This window comes from Corvus moneduloides, chromosome 1 (assembly GCF_009650955.1).
Source record: "Corvus moneduloides isolate bCorMon1 chromosome 1, bCorMon1.pri, whole genome shotgun sequence".
NCBI classification, from domain to species: domain Eukaryota; kingdom Metazoa; phylum Chordata; class Aves; order Passeriformes; family Corvidae; genus Corvus; species Corvus moneduloides.
This window is the reverse complement of record NC_045476.1, coordinates 65,087,224-65,106,658: the sequence shown is the minus strand read 5'-3', so window position 1 is coordinate 65,106,658 and position 19,435 is coordinate 65,087,224. Positions and strand designations below refer to the sequence as shown.

General features: G+C 36.9%; 1 protein-coding gene across 7 annotated transcripts in view; it reads left to right on the top strand.

Moving 5' to 3' along the window:
- Nucleotides 1-19,435, top strand: part of TRDMT1 (tRNA aspartic acid methyltransferase 1) — a 45,448-nt gene that overhangs the window by 19,027 nt on the left and 6,986 nt on the right. For 5 of the 7 annotated variants that reach the window (XM_032113473.1, XM_032113464.1, XM_032113428.1 and 2 more), the window contains 9 exons: nucleotides 1,923-2,032; nucleotides 3,650-3,726; nucleotides 5,180-5,251; nucleotides 8,665-8,730; nucleotides 10,231-10,300; nucleotides 11,598-11,681; nucleotides 12,173-12,543; nucleotides 16,494-16,551; nucleotides 17,576-17,705. In XM_032113473.1, the coding sequence (XP_031969364.1) occupies nucleotides 3,689-3,726; nucleotides 5,180-5,251; nucleotides 8,665-8,730; nucleotides 10,231-10,300; nucleotides 11,598-11,681; nucleotides 12,173-12,543; nucleotides 16,494-16,551; nucleotides 17,576-17,705 (889 nt within the window). In that variant the 5' untranslated portion in view covers nucleotides 1,923-2,032; nucleotides 3,650-3,688. The remainder of the gene's footprint in view (nucleotides 1-1,922; nucleotides 2,033-3,649; nucleotides 3,727-5,179; nucleotides 5,252-8,664; nucleotides 8,731-10,230; nucleotides 10,301-11,597; nucleotides 11,682-12,172; nucleotides 12,544-16,493; nucleotides 16,552-17,575; nucleotides 17,706-19,435) is intronic. The other 2 variants (XM_032113436.1, XM_032113482.1) reach the window with 2 other exon arrangements.

Genomic DNA, 19,435 nt, shown 5'->3' with positions numbered 1-19,435 from the left:
AAATCCCCATTAGCTTTTTCTTCTTACATGGATGCAGGGAGATACTGGATGGATGACAGTAAAAAAGATGAGTATCTGAATCATGAGTTGTGAGAGAAAGCACACAGCTTGCCTTCCCAATTGCCAATTTTAAACTCGGTGTTAATTTAGATAATAATTTGAGGGTCTTGATTTTTTAAATTTTATTTAATTTTAATTTTATTTTTCTTCTGTAGTACCTGAAAAACACAGTAAGGGTTAGCTTGTCAGGATGATTTGTTTTAAGAACTGAGGGAATAGGTGAGAAAAGCAGTCTCTTTAACAGTACTTGAGGTTTGTTCCTGTTACTTAGATGCTGCAGCTTTGTTTTAGGAAGATGCAAGTGTTGGTTCTTGAATACGTTTGTAAATTGAGACATTTTCCAGCTGCTTTTCACGCTAGGTGTCAGTGTTAACATACCTGTTCTGTAATCTCAGGTGTAGTCTTTCTATTGTCCTTGTGGATACACCTGTATTTAGTTCTCAGTTACAACTTATGGTCAAAAGGTCAAGACAGTAATAGCAAATAATGATTTGTATGTTGACCCTTAATGGTCTGTAAATATTTATCTTGTGAAAATCCTTATCTTTTTGCCCTCGATTGCACCAAGTAAACCCGGAAGAACCAGCTTTGTCCTTGTTAAAATGTCTGCTGCAATCTTTTCAATACCCAGATTTCTCTTTCATCTTAGTTTTGACTAAAATGAGCTTGAAAATCTGAAAGATAATAGATGGATGGTAACTGCATCATTCAAAATTAAATCCACTGAGGTCATCCCAGTTGGGCTTTCATCTCTCAAACTGTAAATAATTAGCTGACTAGCAGTAATTCATAAGCTGTCTCATAAGGTCATTTGTTAATGTGTTACTTGAGCATATTGTGAGATTATTCAAAGGCATGTGGCTATTTGCCTTGTTTCTTTTTTTTTAAATTGCCTGTGTTTCATCTGAGGCTTTGTAATGCTGACCATAATGTAAATATCCTGGTGGTTGAAACTGATCTTGGGTATCAGGAGGTGGGGTCACTTCTCTGCCTGCAGCTGTAACAGTAACCACAGCCAATCTTCTTGGATAAAAAGCCTCAGTGAAGGTATTGTGTTTAGTAATAACAAACAGTGTGACATGATGAGCAATGGAGTAAACACTGCTCTTTTTATCTCTTTGGCTTCTGTAGAACCTATTATTCTTTTACTCTATAAATTAACAGTTGTGTATTTACATTCTTTTTAGTGTATTTTTATTTCAGGATTTTAGCTGTGAGTATATTTGTTACACTGTCCTCTCTTCAATAATACCTCTGTGCAAGAGAGGAGAAGCTGCCAAGTTTGGTATTTTGGAGACCTTTAACTCAGAGGAGGCAGCAGTTGAGTTTGAGGCCTAAGGGTTTACTGAAATGTAAGCACAAATGTTTTTCAGGCAACTTAAAAGTTTTATTGGAAGAGTAGACATACATCAAATATATTGGTGCCATTTTTTCATAATGAGAAGTAGTGCTCCTCTAAAATAACACACTTAGTTCTTGTAAGTTGTCAGTGGATAAGGCAGTGGCGGTGGGGCTTGGCAGGTTGACTTGGGGTTCTTGTAGCCAGGGAATTTGCTCGCCACAGAGACCTGCAGAGTGCAGGTAGAAACGTTGTAAAGGTGCACCCTGTTTGGAATTTATTTATCTACCAATTAAGTGCACAGTTAACTTCCATCTCTGGATATATATGGAAGGGAAGTATTGCCCATATGAGTAGAAAAACAGTATGTTTTTAATTCAAAGTTTCAAAGACAACACAGCAGAGTTTGATTGTATAATTTACCTTTTGTTTTTGAGTGTAGCTGTAACACAACTGAGCAAATACATTCTTCTAAGAGTAGTAAAGATTAGATAGAGTTTTCAAATTATTTTTTTAATTTTAGAAAGCTGCACATATGCAGAAGTTGTTGCTGCTGTTGATGTGAACACTCTTGCCAATGATGTTTATAAGCACAACTTTCCCAACACGCCGTTATGGGCAAAGACTATTGAGGTGAGTAATTAATGTATTTTTACTGTAGTCGGGGATTTGTAGATGTAAGTTGTTTTCACTGTCCTTATTAGTAACCAGAGAAAAACAAATATTTATGTTATTATGAATGAAGCAGTTGTACAATAACTTTGATTTCTTGTACTGTGGTTGCTTGTTGAAGTAAGAGGGATATTCATACTGCAGGCTTTTCCTTAAAGTCTTGCCTGCTGCATCAAGAAAGGTTACATAAATGTCAAGAGGAATGCTTACCATCAGTAAAGGAATGTCAAAAATCATATTTTTAGATTAAAAAAATATTTTCTTGTACTTTGAAAGAATTTAATTAAATTACTTGGGGCCTTTGTTTTGTAGTTATAGTTGAGCTCAGAAAAACACAACAAAATATATTAGGTGGAACAGTCTTACATTTTTTTAATGGGTTCAATAGATAAAATGTTTTAGGAATTCTGTCACTTTCCAAATTATTTGAAAAATAACTAAGTAAAATCGGATTCTGTTTTAATAAATGAGAGGCAAGCTAGGCATGGAGTTTTGCCTGGATTGAGTTATAAATTACTGTATACTTTTTAATCTTTTATGGTTTTACAACATGACAGTAAAAGATGCTTTGTCTGTTTTAGGACAACAGCTTAAGTAAGAGTTAAATAGGTGGCTAAAGGTTAAATGCTTATTCAGCACTCAATAGTAACCAGCTAAATGATAGTTTATAGTTTTATAATGGAAAAAGAAGAATTCTTGCCTGTGTCATCTTATAGTAGACAGGAGCAGATTATTAGTAACATCTTCTTCAAATTTAATGGAAAAAAATAGCAGTTTTTGTCTTGTTTTCTGAGGTTAGTTATGTTAATTTGCTATATACATATCCTTCAAAATAAGTAAGGAGTGATTTCTTTGTCCAAGTCATAGTTATTTGATCATTGTCCTTCTTTCCTCCTGGCCCCTTAGTATGTTGACCTTCTAGTGTTGGTGAAAACTTAGTTTAGAGGAATTTGTGCCTGTGTAATTAATTCCTACCACAGACCTAATTCTTTCTTTTCTGAGCAGAAATATTTTTGCAGAGGAGAATTTCAGCCATACAATATCCTTGAATATTTTTTACTGGGCAAAAACTAGAATGAAAAAAACTTTACAGGATGCATTGCCAGTGAGCTCCTAAGAGTGAAAACCCATAGTTTGGATCTGTAAAAATTATCATGTTTACATTTGAGCTACTTTTATTCTCAGATATTTTTTCACATATTTTGAGCATGTGAACACTGGTTTTGATGTACAAAGGCTTCATATCTGAATAATGATACTTTATTTTCAGGAGAAATAACAGGTCAGTATCTACTGAAAGAGACACTACACGCCTCAAAGAATGAGCAGATAAAAACCTCAAGATTATGTATAAATACTACCTTATTAGTGTTTTGTTTTATATTCAAAGCAGTGAATGCATATTTACATTTTATGGTTTGCCAAGGTAGAAAAGATTTTGAAATTACTAGGTCAAATGGGATATGAGGTAGTTTTTTGCATACAGTGGCAATAACGGGTAGTTTGATCTGAAAGATGACTCGAGAGTTTTATACAGTTCACAACACTCAACATTCTTCTGTTTTTTTCTGTTTTCAGGGCATAACACTGCAGGAGTTTGACAGATTATCTTTTGATATGATTTTGATGAGTCCTCCCTGTCAGCCATTTACAAGGTAGTTACAGCACACTTGGGAAAGAAGTGCAGTTGTTGCGCTATGTACGGTCAAAGGAGAAGTGTTTTCAAGAGTGACATTATGTGTGGGTGATCTGTGTGTCTTTCTCTTCCTAAGCAAATGTGTTGTAGCTCTGTTCACCACGATTACTGAAATGAAAGAAATGCAGCAATTTGCATCTTAATTGTTGATCACGTTTCTTGCATATGTGTATGTTAATTCAGTTTAAATTAAGTAAGCTTCCTACAGCACCAATTTTGTGTACTGTATTGTTCCTCTACTAGTGAAATTTAGTGTTTAGGAGTGCTGCCTTTCCTTTTAGGTATCAATCTAATATTTTCCTGGGGCAACTCCAGAAGGAGTATTGGAGTTTCTCAGTTCTTCATGAGACTTAAGCATGTAATCTGGTTTTATTTGTACTTTGAAAATTGCACATGCGCACAGATAGTTTATTCTTAAGAATATTTCTATTTTAGCCAAGACTGGAAGGATAATGGTTTTGAAATGATTTTGTGGATGATGAAGAGAAATACCTTGCTGATTAAGGACTGAGTTTACTGAGATATTATTTCTCAGATCAGCTTGTAATTCATATCATTTGACAGCAGTGACCAGTGGAGGTAAGATTCTAGTAACTGCACTCATGCAAAGTAGTAGCTTCATGAAAAAAGTCTGTTGATGGTGGTAGCACTGATTGTGTAAGAAAGTATATCTCACTGAATGTTCTAAGATTGAAAAGAAATCCCTGTAAAGTGGTGCTGATCTATACAAATGAATTAGTGTAAACTTATGATGTATATAGGAATAATTTCTTCAGATTCTTTTCTTTATAATAGGATGAAAAAAATAATCTGTGTATGACTAATTTAGATACATGGTAATGCTCTTCTACAAAGTTTTTATTCTTTTTTTATGAGCTAATGCAAGTATAAGCTAGGGAAACTCAGGCCTGGAACCATTATCATTTCTGTAACCTACATAATCTGTCCAGTTTAATGTTACAAAATTGGTTCCAAAGTTATTCACGTGGGGCTCAATCCTACTAAATGGTGAACAATGAGGTTTTAATTAATAGAAATAATTTAATATATTCAGTGCAAAATAGCAGGGTATTCCCAGAAACCCAGTGGGGCTTTTTTGTTCTTTCAGAGCCAAGTATGTTCAAAGGCTTTGCTGGACAAGACCAGAATGCTAAAGGCTTTGCAGACTGGGCAGTGGATTTCATTACTGAATGCTTCAATTTTAACCTTGTTGTGAGCTGATGGATTCCAGGGGCAGACGTTCATTCCTTAGAGCATCTTTCAGGACACTGCCTCTGTGAGCAGGTCCTCCTGTCTATATGTGATGCTTTTGCAGACTCCCCTTTTGAAACTCAAAGCAAAGTGTCAGCATTCTGTAGAAAAATGTCAGTCTGCTCTGAGTAATACGCAGGTGTTTCTTTATTCTTTCTTAGAATTGGCCTGCAAGGTGATGTAGCCGATCCACGGACAAAGAGCTTTCTCTATATCCTTGATATTCTCCCAAGGTATAAATGGACTTCTACCTCAATTCTAAAGCCTCTTTTGTAACTAGGTTTTGTTGTAACTAGGTCTTCTATGTTTTAGTGAGACAAGTCATCTATTAATGTTTTAGAGGGATACTACTAGTATTGTGCTGTATTCTGTGTTTGTTTTCACGTGATCATATGTAACTTACAAATGCTTGTATTTTACTAATGCTGTAATCACTTCATAGTTGCTGCATATGCTTTCATTGTCTGTTTTCCTTTTCATTGCATGTCTGTTTAAACTGTGCCTATATGATAAATGAAAAAAAGTTCAGTTCAACATCAAATTTGCATTGATTTTATGTAGAAGCTGGAGTAGATTATATAATAGTTTGCCTATTGGTCTCATGGAAACATGGAATTTTTTTAAAATACCAGGTTACAAAAGCTTAGATTCAACATACAGTCATCTTTTGAAGATGTACCATTTGAAAGTTAGTTTAAATGTATTATAGACTGTACAATGCAATGCATCTTCCAACCCCTTCCATTCTTTCTTAAAGTCTTTGTTCTTTTTGGTGCTGCTTCTAGATATGTTGAGGCCGATTGTGTATTTTTGGTTTGTAGTACAATCTCTTGTTTTGAGTAGTAATACTAAAGAATTTGAATAGCACTGCATTTTCTGAACAGTTTCCTTGTCTTTGTATTCATATGTCATTTTTTGCCTCGTCAGATCCCAGTTCCTAATAAAACAGCCATAATTATTTGTATTAATGGCAGTCTTGCTTCACCTGGAGAGTAGGACAGCTGTTCTCTATATATTCCTCTAATAGTTCATCATGCTCTCAAGATTGGAGAAGGACAAAGGGATGTTTGGTGTCTCTTTTTCTTTTACTTTTTTTTTTACATGAATGGTTTCAGCACAGAAGGAAACCAGTACAAAAAAGCCTTTCTTTCAAATTGCTGTTAACACTGGGAGAAAAGCATCTTCATCCTTCTTCTAGAAACTGTGTGCAGCCAACAACATTAAATGGAACTGTGCCTTTGCCCTTGTCATAAGCAGAAAGAGAGCACAGACACAGAAGGGCTGAGTGACTTGGCAGGGCCATACGTAAGAAATCTGTGGCAGAGAACACAAAACAAATCACAGATTCTGTAGCCCAGTAAGTTAGACAATTCATGAGTAAAAAGAATGGTTATTACTACTCCCCTCTGGCAGGGACACAAAATTAGGGAGAGAACGTGGGTTGTTTAGATGTTGCAAAAGATGTCTTTTGTGGAACAGGAAATGTAACACAGGTTTCCAACTGAACTTTTAAAATGATAAATAAAACCTGGCAGATACTGTGTAAGTTAATAATTTGTCAGAATAATAGTACCTTTCATATCCTTAAAGGAATCCTGACCTGGAGATTCCTTTCCATTAAACAGAGACATGGTTAAGAGGCTGGCTGCTTTTAGGACATTGTAGTGCATTAATACAGAAATATTGTTTCCCAGTTGCTGTGGGCTTAGCTGGATAAACGGCAGAAGCTTCTCCTTCTCAAAACCAAAGCTTTAGACACTCCAGGATATACATTTTTATCATGACGATGCAAAGGACCTGGGCTTGGCTGTCTCACTTTTATCTCAACATCCCAGGAGACCCTGCTAATGTTCCTTATCTCCTTGGGGAGGGTTCTTGAAGCAGCACCTACTCTAAGCAGTCATTAGAAGGTTCAACATGATGGCTTCTGTAGAGTTTCTCAATTCCAGTGGATTTGTGTTTTACTAAGATAGTGCTTGTGTGTTTTTTGAATATGATACATTTGTGAGACATTGAGTATGGAGTACTTCAGCCCCCAAAAAAGGAAATTCTTATTTTAGGAGTTATCCCTTTACATTCTAAATTGCTATGGCATGCATGCAGTTTATAAAAATTGTAAAATAATTTCTCATCCCTTGGATGTACTTACTTTTTGTTCAGCCTTTTATAATGACATATTGCTGAAATGAGGCTCAGAGATAGCCTGGGATGACAAGTACAAGAGATAATGGAAAGGACAATTTCAAGGTCTGGAAAGACCTGGGAAACCGTTGGAGCACCCAGCCAACAAACAAAGTCCAACCCAAATGGTCCAGATACTGTCTGTTTATCGTGTCCAAGCCATAACCTGGGGAAATCCAATGCTAAAACATCCAAATGCTGCTTTTACAGAAATATTTTTAATGTGAATACCTGCCAAGTACTTAACAGTTCCTCTTTGTACAGTGATTACTTGCCTTGTGATCTGTCGATCCCCTATAAGAGCTTGCATTGCAGGCTGTGCTCTGGATTCATTGCAGAAAAAGAAGTTTCGTAGTAGGCAATGATGATGAGTGTGAGTAGACATACCAGCAGATATATTCTCCATTCCTCTGCAAGGAACTTGGCTGGTGTTGCTTTTTCTTCAGTTTAGTATTATTTTTTCACTATTATTTTTACTATTTTAAAATTTGGCATAGTTTTTTGTACATTTTCTAGTTTCTTATGAGATGCATTGGTTCTTTTAATTCATGTGATGTCTTTAATTGGTGGTAATTAAAACTGTGCTAAAACAAATTCTGCTGTGATTTGTTCCAATGGAAGTCCAAAGTCACTAACTTCAGTAAGCATGGAGCTGCTGTCTGGGAGTATTAATATCCTGCTTCTGTATGTTGTTCTGAAATCCCAGTGTGTGACAGATATTCTGTGTCTACATTAGCCTTATTAGAGAATTAATCAGTGCCACAAAATGTTCCCAGAGACTTGAATCTGAATCATCTATGCTTCTAAATTGTTGAAACAGTCCCTGGCACAGTTTGGGCCTGTGCATTTCTCCAGAGATTTAATATGCTGCTTTTGGAATGTGCCTATTTCCAGAGCTTTGCACTGGTCTTGTTAAAGCTCAGACACCTCCTTCCCTTCCCCCTATCAAAATAAAATTCAAGTATAGAAAATTGAGAATATCTGCAGTTTGAACTCTAAGCATGTTGTGTTTCTTAAATCAGTTGAATGCATGCTGGTTCTGATGTGTTGTCAGTTAGGCTGATGTGACATTTTGACATTTATTTCAGGTACAAGCACTTGAAAACAACAGTTTTATGGCTAAGTAGCAGTTGGTGTTCCCCCAACAATTTTATTTCCTATTACACACTTAATCTGTTGAATAATAATCTTGTGCTTTAGGAAATGAACAATGATAAACATTTTCAAAAGTACATGCATGGAGTACAAGAGGGTACAGCTGTTCATCCGAATATAAGTGGGGTTTGTGGTTTTTACCAGCAGTCCACATTTTTAATTCAGTTTTGTTTTTTTAAGGATGCTAAACTTTACAGCTAGCATGATGTGGAAATACTTTGATCTTTCTGGTAGCTAAAGAAATCTGTAGATGCATATACTGTGTTTTACATCTTGTTGCTCTGATTTGTTTGGCTTTTTTTCCTTGTAGGCTTCAGAAGCTTCCAAAATACCTACTTTTAGAAAATGTTAAAGGATTTGAATCCTCTTCTGCAAGGTAAACTCTAATTAATATATGCAGGTTTTAGTTTGCAAAAAGGATATATTCTTTAGAAGGAGTAGGGATTTATTCTTTAGAAGGGATTTTTATTTCCTAGAATGGGAGTTAACAAAGTAGCTTGAGATGGGACAGGAATTAAAATCTTAGGTTGTGAAAAGAACTTGCTAGATACCTGTTTATTTCTCTAAGTGGGTAAAATACATTGCAACAGTATTTTATTTTTAATTTCATTTGATGATTTGATGAGTATTTGATTTGATTTGATTTGATGATCATGTTTCCTTTAGCAAAGGTCAGTATTAGTTTTCAAGGAAAAGTAACAATTGGTGTAACACTCAGAGGTTTCAGGGGCTTAATGACAGGAGCCCATAGTATCTTTGGTATCTTGTGTTAAGGTCACAGAACAGTCTAGGGCCTTTCTTGAGTACCTTTGTTGATAGTGGATTATCCCTGTTTCAGGGCTGCCATCAAATGGTCCAGAGATACAGTAAGATTGTATATAGTCTTGGTCTGAAATATGGAAGAGGAAAGTGTCACTACAGTTACCTTATGACAGCAGGAGCACTCTCCTCTCTTGTGACCAAAGCAGGAGAGAGAGAGTTGCAGTCTTACTTCTCAGCTCTTGCTGGAATAGAGTAGGATCTTTCCATAGCATTCCTTAAAGAACCAAGAGAACAGCCACCCTGCGTATCATGCTCTTAGCAAATCTGGCAGGCAGCTGGGAGTCATGCTCAGCTCTATCACTGGTTAAGTGTTCATGGTCCTGTCTTGTAGACCCTGGCATTCCCTACGCTGTGCCTTGCTGGCCAGTGCTTGGGACAAGCTGTACTTCAGAAAGCACCCCAATTAGGACGCTTGTTTTCTCTTAGGACACCTGGGATGCAGTCTCCCATACAGTGCCAGATACAGGCCACAGCTCCTGCCTTTTGTACAGTTCCAGCCTAGTGCAGTCTGCATGGAATACAAAAGAAAAGTCTTTTTAAGATTGTCTCCCTTACAGTCTTTTTCCATTGTTTATAAACTACAGTCCCACCTCCCTTTTATAGTCAAAGCCACTGATTTTTGTCATCCCGTGACTTAGCCTTTTTGTTAGGCTTAACTGGTGCTGTGTATACGAGCAGAGGGAAGTAGTGAGCTATTTGTAGTGGTTTTAATCTCCTGTTTTATGATTCCAAATAAAGAGAGTATCTTGCCCTCTGATTACTTTCCTTGTTGACACACTACAGTTACTCTGCTAGAGATGGGATATTTTTTGAAGAGGCATTTGCACTGTAGTATGAGTGAGGTGCCTTTGAATGTATAATAGTCTCTAACGCTGAACTTGTACGTTGTCTCTCAAATTCAGAAATGGATGACATCATATTGGTAATTTGCTCCCCAATTATTTCAATGAATGCTTTGGTAAATATGATGTTGAATTTAATCTGTTTTTATTTGGGATAAACAAAGGGGCTAAAGACTCTGTGAAGGGAAAAATTGCTTTTTGATTCTTTTCAGAAATCAACTTTTGCAAACACTAACAACATGTGGATTTAAATATCAGGAATTTCTCTTATCTCCAACTTGTGTGAGTACTAAAATTGCTCTAATATTATTTAATAGTTCAAAGTGCACTGAGTGCAAGAACATTTGAAAATGCTCTTTTGTATTAGAAAAGAAAGTCATGCCCAAAGCTGAAGATACACTTGAATGAGAAAACCATCTGACATGACTTCTGATTTCTCATACTGGCATAATCATATTGCTGTTTGTATTCAGATCCTAGTTCCATATTGCTTTGCTGCCATTTGATATTTTTAAGAAGGCATGAATTTACACTGTAACCAGGAAGGTGGTTTTCCCTGCAGGAGCCTCATTGCTTCAGAAGTGCTGTGCCTCTGAATTTCCCAGCACAGAAAATGTGACTGTTTCTTGTGGGAGGAGGAGCTTTGTTTCCATGTTACCCTGGCAACTAAAAAAAAGTTTGAGAGAGATTCAGATTGTGCAAGACTAACTGGAATCAGTGAAGTACCATAAATATTTGAAAGAAGCTGATAGAGTGTAGCTTGAAAACCAGTTGTGGTAGATTTATTAAATTGTTAGGTGTCTTATAATTCCTTGTTTAAAAAGGCAAAGAGAAACCCTTTTGGTTTTAACAGAAAACAGATAGTATCTGTCCCAAGAAATCGTGAGGCATGTAAATTTTTCTTCTTGCACCACATAAAATTTTGTTCGCATTCATATTCATTTATAAAGTAAAAGCTACAAGATGCAAAGAATAATTGCTCACTTGGTTCTCTGGAAGCACGTAGGTATGGAACTTAAAAGTATGTAGGTATTATCAACTAATACCTAGAGAATACCCTGGAAAAAAGAATCCTTCAGGGTGACCTAATTGCAGCCTTCCAGTACCTGAAGGGAGACTAAAAGAAGCACAGAGAGGGACTTTTTACAAGAGTCTGTAGTGACAGGACAAGGGGCAATGGATTAAAACTAAAAGAGTAGGTTTAGATTAGCTATTAGGATGAAGCTCTTTATGATGAGGATGGTGAGGCACTGGAACGGGTTGCTCAGAGAAATTGTGGATACCCCATGCCTGGAAGTGTTCAAAGCCGGTTTGGATGGGGCTCTGAGCGACCTGATCTAGTGAAAGGTGTCCCTCCCCACAGGAGGGGCCTTTGAACTAGAGGACCGTAAAGGTCCCTTCCAACACGAACCATTCTTTGAGTCTGATTCTGTCAATACTGATATCTCTGAAGTCACAAAATATATTAGTATGTTGTAGTTCTGTTACTGCATGTAATGTCAGATAACTTGTATGATGCTGTAGACCACTTTTTCTCTACCTATCACATGGACTAAAGGCTTCTGAATTTTGGTTACAGCTTGGCATTCCCAATTCTAGGCTGCGGTATTTTCTAATTGCGAAGCTTCACCACGAACCGTTTTCCTTTCAGTCTCCTGGCCAAGTGAGTCTATTCGTGTTACTTGAATTTGCTTCATTTGATGAAGATTGAAGGTTAAGTTTTTGGTTTAGTGGTGTGTGTTGATGAATGGAGAAGAGGACTGAGTGATACCAACAGAAAAGTTAAATTCTGCCTCCTTTTTTCAGCCTGGATATTGAGTTTTGTAAGGACTGATGTGCATGTCTATGGCTTAGATGGCTCTAAACAGCTGGGAGATGTGTTTTCTATGCTGATAGTGGCCTGCTCCATTTTTTACACACTTGGAAAGGTCTTTTTGCAAAGGCAATTATTTGTAGTTTTTCCTGACATCATTGGTGATAGGTCAACAAATCCTGATGGTACTGCTTTTGAAATCTTCATGAAAATAACATCAAAAGGTTGCTTGCTTTATTCTGAGCATCTCTGAAGGAATTCTTACTTGCCGTATGGTGGAATGTCAAGTTGTTTATTAAATGCAGTTCTTTAATTTTATTTTTGTCACACTTTCTTCTTAGATATTGACAAGATTCCCAGATCAGGATCCAGAAGATTTACTCAAGGAAAAAGTTGCCGACAAAGTGGGTGAAACCAGTTTTTCTTTGTCCTCTGAGGAGAAAAATCTGGATCCAAATATTGGTCCAGATTGCAGCAGCAAGAAGAATTTACCAAAAGGGGCCTTTCTATTTAAGCTTGAAACAGTAGAAGAAATGGAAAGGAAATGTGATCAGGATAATGATTCCTCTATTCAAATGCTAAAAGACTTCTTGGAAGAGGAAAATGAAGAAATGAGTCAGTATTTCTTACCACCAAAGTCCTTATTGCGCTATGCTTTCTTGTTAGACATTGTTAAACCCATCTGCCGGAGATCCACATGCTTTACAAAAGGGTAAGTTGCAAGAAAATGTCTTGCTAAATCATGTCCTGAAATTTTAAGTGTATTTTCACTTGTGTCCTGTAAAATCACAGAGAGGTGTTTCATCAAAAAATTCTAGGCTTTTGAGAGAAATCTCCTTATATAGTGTGCTTGCTGATCCAGCGGAATGCCAGCATGAGAATCTATCTGGCAGAACATCATGTGCCCACTCCAAAAAGGCATTCACAAAAGACAGTTGCCATTTGTTGTTGACCTTCACAGAAGCTTAATTACCCCTGAGGAAATATGGTTCCAGTAGACTGGTATAGTGCTGATTCATTAATGAATCGCTTTATATTGCTCAGTGAAGTTACAAAGTGTCATGCATGACAGATCCATTCCTCATTAAATCTGTCTCCACTGTACATTTTATTGATTTCTTGGATTTTTCAGCTATGTAGATCAGAATAGCTGTGGATTGTCATGAAACCAGTTAGGTTGCTGCATTACAAATCATATTTGATGGAGCAGAACATCAGTGCTTTTCTGTCTAGTAGTTTTCTGATTCGTACCATGCAGTTTTAAGTTTGACTTCTGGAAGTTGGTGAGTGTTCTGAAACTCTGTGGACAACTGGTGAGAAGCTTTTCCACTGAATGTATTTGTATTGAAACATTCCAGTTGGAGCCTGGAAATTTTTTGGAATTTTTAATACTGATAAATTTTTCTAATTGGATTGGTTTTTTGAATTCACTGAATCTTTCAATAAGATGGCTTGGATGATGAGTTAAAGCTAATCGTAACTTTTTTTTAATTACCGGAAATTAGGCTGCCAGATAGACAGAATTCCTGCAGATTTTTTGATTTTTAACTTTTTTGACAATAAAAAAGAAGAAAAAGAATTTCAAAAGTTCAAGATTTATGCAATGGGAAAGGCCTTCCCCAAGGTCTCATTGACATATATGTATGTGCTTTTTCTGCCCTCATTCTTTTGAGTTGTGGGAGAGTCATCATCTTCTGGAATCTCTTTCTTAACTAGAATGGTCATAAAAACCCCTTAGCCAGAATGGTGTCTCATGTGTCTTATCTGTGCCTTAAGTGTCATTGAAATTAATTGCCCACTTGTGGTTTCACTAGAACACGTCATGGTAGCTTGTGGTCACGTTTATCAAAATGACACTGAAGGAGGCTCCTGAGTAGTTAATATAAAGTCTCTGTATGTAGTGGTGGGAAATCTGACACCAGGGGAACATGACTCTTAACCCTCTGCTGACATGGAGGTAGCTGTGGTGGTAGTTCTGTCTGATTTACCATCTTTGTTCCCTTTTTCAAGAGCCTTTGGGAAGGAAGGTTGCCAACATGTTTCTCAATGTAATCATCTCATTTACAGCTTTGCATTAAGAGAAGATTTATAATTACATCTCATCGAAGTCACTTTCTGAGGCCAAGAATAAGTCCCTGCTGTATCTATTCCAGAAGTTTTGTTTTTATGTTTCTCTGAAGCTTGACATTTAGGAAAAAGACCCCTGAATGGGGTGGAACAGCACTCCAAGTAGTACAGAGAATCCCTCTGCTGCCATGCCTGTCTGGTGTCTTTCTTCTAAGTCACACTGACCATCAGCTTTGAGAGTGGGAGAAAAATTTCCCTCTTTTCTCTTTGGTTTTCACATATTTCTAGCAAGGTTTAGTGATGGAAATAATCTGGGTATGCCTTCTCCAGTCCTTGCTAATTCAGGGACTTCAAACACTGATAGTTCATCAGTGATTTTGGCTATATCAGTATGTCTTCTGAAAGGCTTTGGTGGAGTATACAGCAAAGTGTAATGGCCTGTGATGCGTGAGAGATCAAGCACGTAATTCTGCGTGCCCTTCTGACACTGAATTCCTGGGCACTTAGTGAATGATTGCTCAGTTCCATGAGACTACCAACACCGTGGTTTCTCTTTGGAGTATGTTTGTGGTGACTGAAGTTTTGAGAGGAAATTGACTATTTTAAAGGACAGAGGAAATGAAAATTATATCTAACTTCCCTAGTTACAATCATTCTGGACATACTTAAAATTTTTGATATGCTATTGACAAGAGAAGTGATACCTTTCAAAATAGCATAAATATCAATTACAGAAGAGCTTTCTCGCTTTGTGGAAATTACTTTTTGTCAGTCATAATACAGGACACAATATAACCATAAAAAATACACGTATGAAATGAAAAGACTTTTTTTAAAGCTTACAGAAATGAAGGAGGGAGGGAATCTTGAAACAGATGAAAATTGAAGACTGTAATTTCTTAAGCCAACTTCTTTCATTATAACTTGGAATGAAATGTCAGAAAATCAATACATCATTTTTTTACTGTGACAAAATTTAATTATGTTCTGGGTCTGAGGTAGGAATGTTAACTTTCCTGTAGTCAGCAGCTTCAATAATAATTAATAACAATCCAGCTAGCATTACATTAGCTGTATGCCCACATTTGTGTTAAAGCACCAACACACACATGCACATACACACATGGCCATCAAACCACATGGACACCAACTGGATTTTTGGGGGGAGGGGAGGGGGAGGGGAAGGGAAGGAGTTCTGTACTCTAGTGCCAGTTATTGAGACAGGAGCATTTATTTCTCTGAATAAAACTCTTCAATACCACTTAGAAATTTACCTCAATTATTTATTTTGGCTCAGTTATATTAAACTGAAATATTACCAGATGCTATATAAGAGGAAGACGAGGATTCCTCAGTGCTGTGTGTGCATTACATTGTTAAACTTGGTGTTAGGGAATTTCCGGAATGCGACTAACCAGCTAAAGATGATGTATTTACAACACAGTTAAATTCCATATGTATTGAATCTGTAACAGTGTTTAGGTCTTCTGATCTTGAGGAAGATTTGTAACCACTTTGTTTTAAAATGAGTGCTGCTCTGGCTGTTATTGGCAGAACTAATGGTAGCTTTTTCAGCTGAGGATGAAATACTCAAGATTGAGCCATGCTGGGTCATTTTGTCTTGTGCTGAAGGGAGAGTATTCTTTTATTCACTGTGGAATTAGAAAGGCTTGAAACATAACTTCTGCCATGCTTTAGGAATGGGTCCCAAGTGGAACAAAAGACCTTTATAATTGTCCTTACAGTTGTACAGATAAAACTAGAGAATAGTATCTGTTAACAATTGATGCAGACCACATCCCTCTAACGCTGGGGATCTTCTGAAGTTGTTCCACAGTGCAAAGCCATCTGTTGTCTTCACTCAGTCACTTTCTGTTCAGAATGTTCAAACTGCCATAGTTAGACCAATAGAGCATGTTTCTGAAAGTCCATAATTATATTTAAATGACAGCCTTAAAGAGACTTCGGAGTAAACAATTTGTTATGCAATCAACCACAAGGCATGCAGAGCAGCTATCATAGGTTTCAGAATGTAAGTTTGCTTACTGTTTACTTGGATTTAATTTTTTTCTTCTTCGTTCTTTCTTCTACTGCTCCGCATAGATGCCTGGCCATCTGCCTTCCTTCAGTGGAAAATCCACAAGCAACCAAAAGTTAAACCTGACTGAACCACTTTGTTCCTAATGCTTTGACATGAAAGCTGGAGGCTCACACTAGTGGTCCTCCTTTGAATAAGGAGAGCTAATTTGAACCCCTGGGACCATTCGACCTTTAACATACTTTGCCTTTTATGTAAAATTGTTTTAGGCAATGTAGATGGCTCTTTTTGGTGGTCCTATGCTTGAGTTCCTTGGCTTTATGTAATTGCCATATATAAGGCACTAGTGCAGACTCATCCCCAGAGTGCACATTCAGAGGGTACTGCACTCCAGGGGTTAGCAGTGTTTATAACAAGGCCTTTTGCTTTATCTGTCCAGGAGGCTGTTTGTTAATCAAGGCAAAGGAACCTAAGTAACCTCCCTGCATCTTTGCAGTTGACAGTACTATGAAATCCAGTGAAAATATTAATTTGAGATTGTTTTTGTTGTTGTTGAGGTATGGACACTATGTAGAAGGGACAGGCTCAGTTCTGCAGACAGCAGTAGATGTAGAGGTAAGTGTGTAGTCTAACATATTAGAATGACTTGTTTTAAAACTCTAGACTTGTTTTAAAGCTTGGGATTTTTGTCTTCTCCTTTGTTATTCTGAATATTATAAGAAAAAAATCTTTCAAATGTACATTTTATGGCAACTGAGTTTCCAATTGGTTTACTTTGTGTTCCTAAATAGCAGTTTGTTTAGACCAAAATTATATCTGTGTCTCTCTGTGAGGAGAATATGAGTTGCAGTTATTTTATTATGTGTCATGTCATACAGAGGTTTTGTGGGGGCATGTGAAAACATTAGAAATGACTGGTTCTGTGGAGAACCTACAGCACAGTGTTGTGAATCGAGGGCCGTTTTTTGTACACAGATGATTCAGTAAATATTGTCAGATGTTTAACATGTTTGAATTTCAAACTTACGGTTTATGTGGGAAGAGTATTTTGAAAAGTTCTACTGTTGATACTAAGTTCATGACCAAGTGGTGTTTAGGTATTGGGGAAGATAATAAATGTACTGGTGAATCAGCATTCAAAGATATTTTTCACAAAGCCTGTTTTGTACACAAGCCCTGCCTCCTGCACTTCTGTGCTGGTCACTAATATTATAGGGCATTTCTAAACATAGAAAGAATGCAGCTCAGGAATTCAGAATAATCTCAAAGCAAGTGTATTAAAACAGCTGCATCCATACAACTTAATTTGTATGAATGGTCTGCTGTTGAGTTATACTGAGTCACTGTCCTTTGCCATTAACAAATGTTTGTTCTTTGATTGCCCCATTAAGTATTGGTACAGCTTGGAACTGGAGGAACAAATTATGAACATCCTCATGGCAACATTGATTTCTTTCTTGCAAGTCCATGTGTTGAGATGCTGGCTGCAAAAATAGAGTATGAATGACACTTTCAAGCAAAACATGCTATTGTCTTTGTCACTTTGATAATTAAGGAAATATTCTATTAAGATGTGACTGTAAATTTTACATATTTGGCCTGCATCAGTCATATCTCTTGTTTTTTATATTCTTCATAGCTTGAATCAGTGTTTAAGCATATTGACAACTTACCAGAAGAAGAGAAGCTTATGAAATTGTCAACACTAAAACTGAGGTACTTTACCCCAAGAGAAATAGCAAATCTTCATGGATTCCCTTTGGAATTTGGTATGTGCTACAAAGCACCTCCTTCTACATTATTCTTCAGAAATGCCAATGTTTGGTTGTTTTTTTTTTTTTGCTGGGACTAATCCATTCTTTTTATTTTGCATTTTTTTCAGCCCTCCTGATTGGTTGATTCTTGTATTTTGCCTAACTTTGAATTTCTCTGAATTTCAACCAGTTTTTTTCACATTTTGTAAGAGCCAGCTTCTGTGGTGAGGTTTATCTTCATAAGCTAAGAATAAGGTTTTGGCAGGCAAAATGCTCTGTTACTGAAGCGCAATGAAGGAATACCTTTGTTTTAAGTTGAAATTATTTACTCAGCAGCCAGTGTTACTCACAACTGTGGTAAATCAGCATATCCTGCCAGCTTAGGAAGTCTGTTTGTGGTTCTCAGTGTTTGGCTTCTTGCTTTCTCCCTTCCACACATTTATAGCTGCTGGCAGAAAGGGAATTTTAGATGATACAGATAGTTCTTTGTTGAGGAGTAACCAATCTATTAAGCCATCTCTCTTCTAGAAAAGGCAGTCCTTGGTCAGTTACTTTGTTTTCTAAGTGGGTTTTTTTTAAGAAGTCAAGGAACAAAACTCAGCAGTATCAGTACACTGGATGCACATCAGCAAGAATTAAACCTGAAATAAATTCATCAGAATTCTCCTTGTAAAAAAGGGCAAGCAGGAAAGTGTTGCTGTTACTACCTGCTAAGAATTAATTGTCACTCAGCAACAAAAGCATCCATGGAATCATAAAAGGGTTTGTGTTTGAAGAGACCTTAAAGATCATCTAATTTCAACTCCCTTCCACTACACCAGATTGCTCAAAGAATAAGACAGCACTGACCTTGAGTAATTTGTTATATTTTTCTTTGACTTCCTCAGTGACTTAAGGAATGTGACTTGTTTCTATGTATGTCTTTCTTTCACAGTTTTAGTTTGTTTTTTCATTTATTACTTCTTATATTCGAAATTGCTACATTTGGAGAACATTATCAAGGTTGCACAGTGAAACTAGAGCTGCCAGCACTAAGCTTACATGTTTATGAGTATTTGCAAGCTTGTGCTGTGTTGTTACATACCAACATGCAATGTTTTTTCGCAGCCTCTCTTCTTTAATAGATCTGTTCTGTTTTCAGGAAGCCTTTAAGCACAGCTCTGTTCCATATCCACGTAGGCTGATGTCAAGATACTTGAACTTAACAGAGTTGGATTGGGCTTGTATAGGCTTATCATGCTGCTCGAGATCTCTTTTGAACCCAGAATTGCCTATTTTCTCTTTTCTTTAAACACAGATGGAACTTTTCCACTATTATATCAGTCTCTGCAACATTACTGAGAGGTGCAATTGGATTAATGTTGCTTGTATTTTACAAAGGGAGAACTGAGACAATGGAGAAATTTATATTTGGAAGACTGCATTAATGTGGGGTGAACAGTTTGTGAAACTTGGCTGTGGTAATTTCATAGTGCTTGGAGTGATACCGTACTTTCTGTTCAGAGCTCATCTGCAGAGACACCAGTGAGGTTCAATGTTTTTGCAAACCAGAACTGAACTCTGAAGACAAGTCAGGCTTCTGAAGAAGTCAGATCATCACCATGTACAATGTGTTCATTTAGCAGACCTGTCTTTTGTTGGTTGGGATTCCACTTCTCAGAGGACAGTACCCTTTTGCCATAATTATGGCAGTTAGTATTTTAACTGTTTTACAGTTCTTGCAGTTCTCTTCCCTCTCTATACTA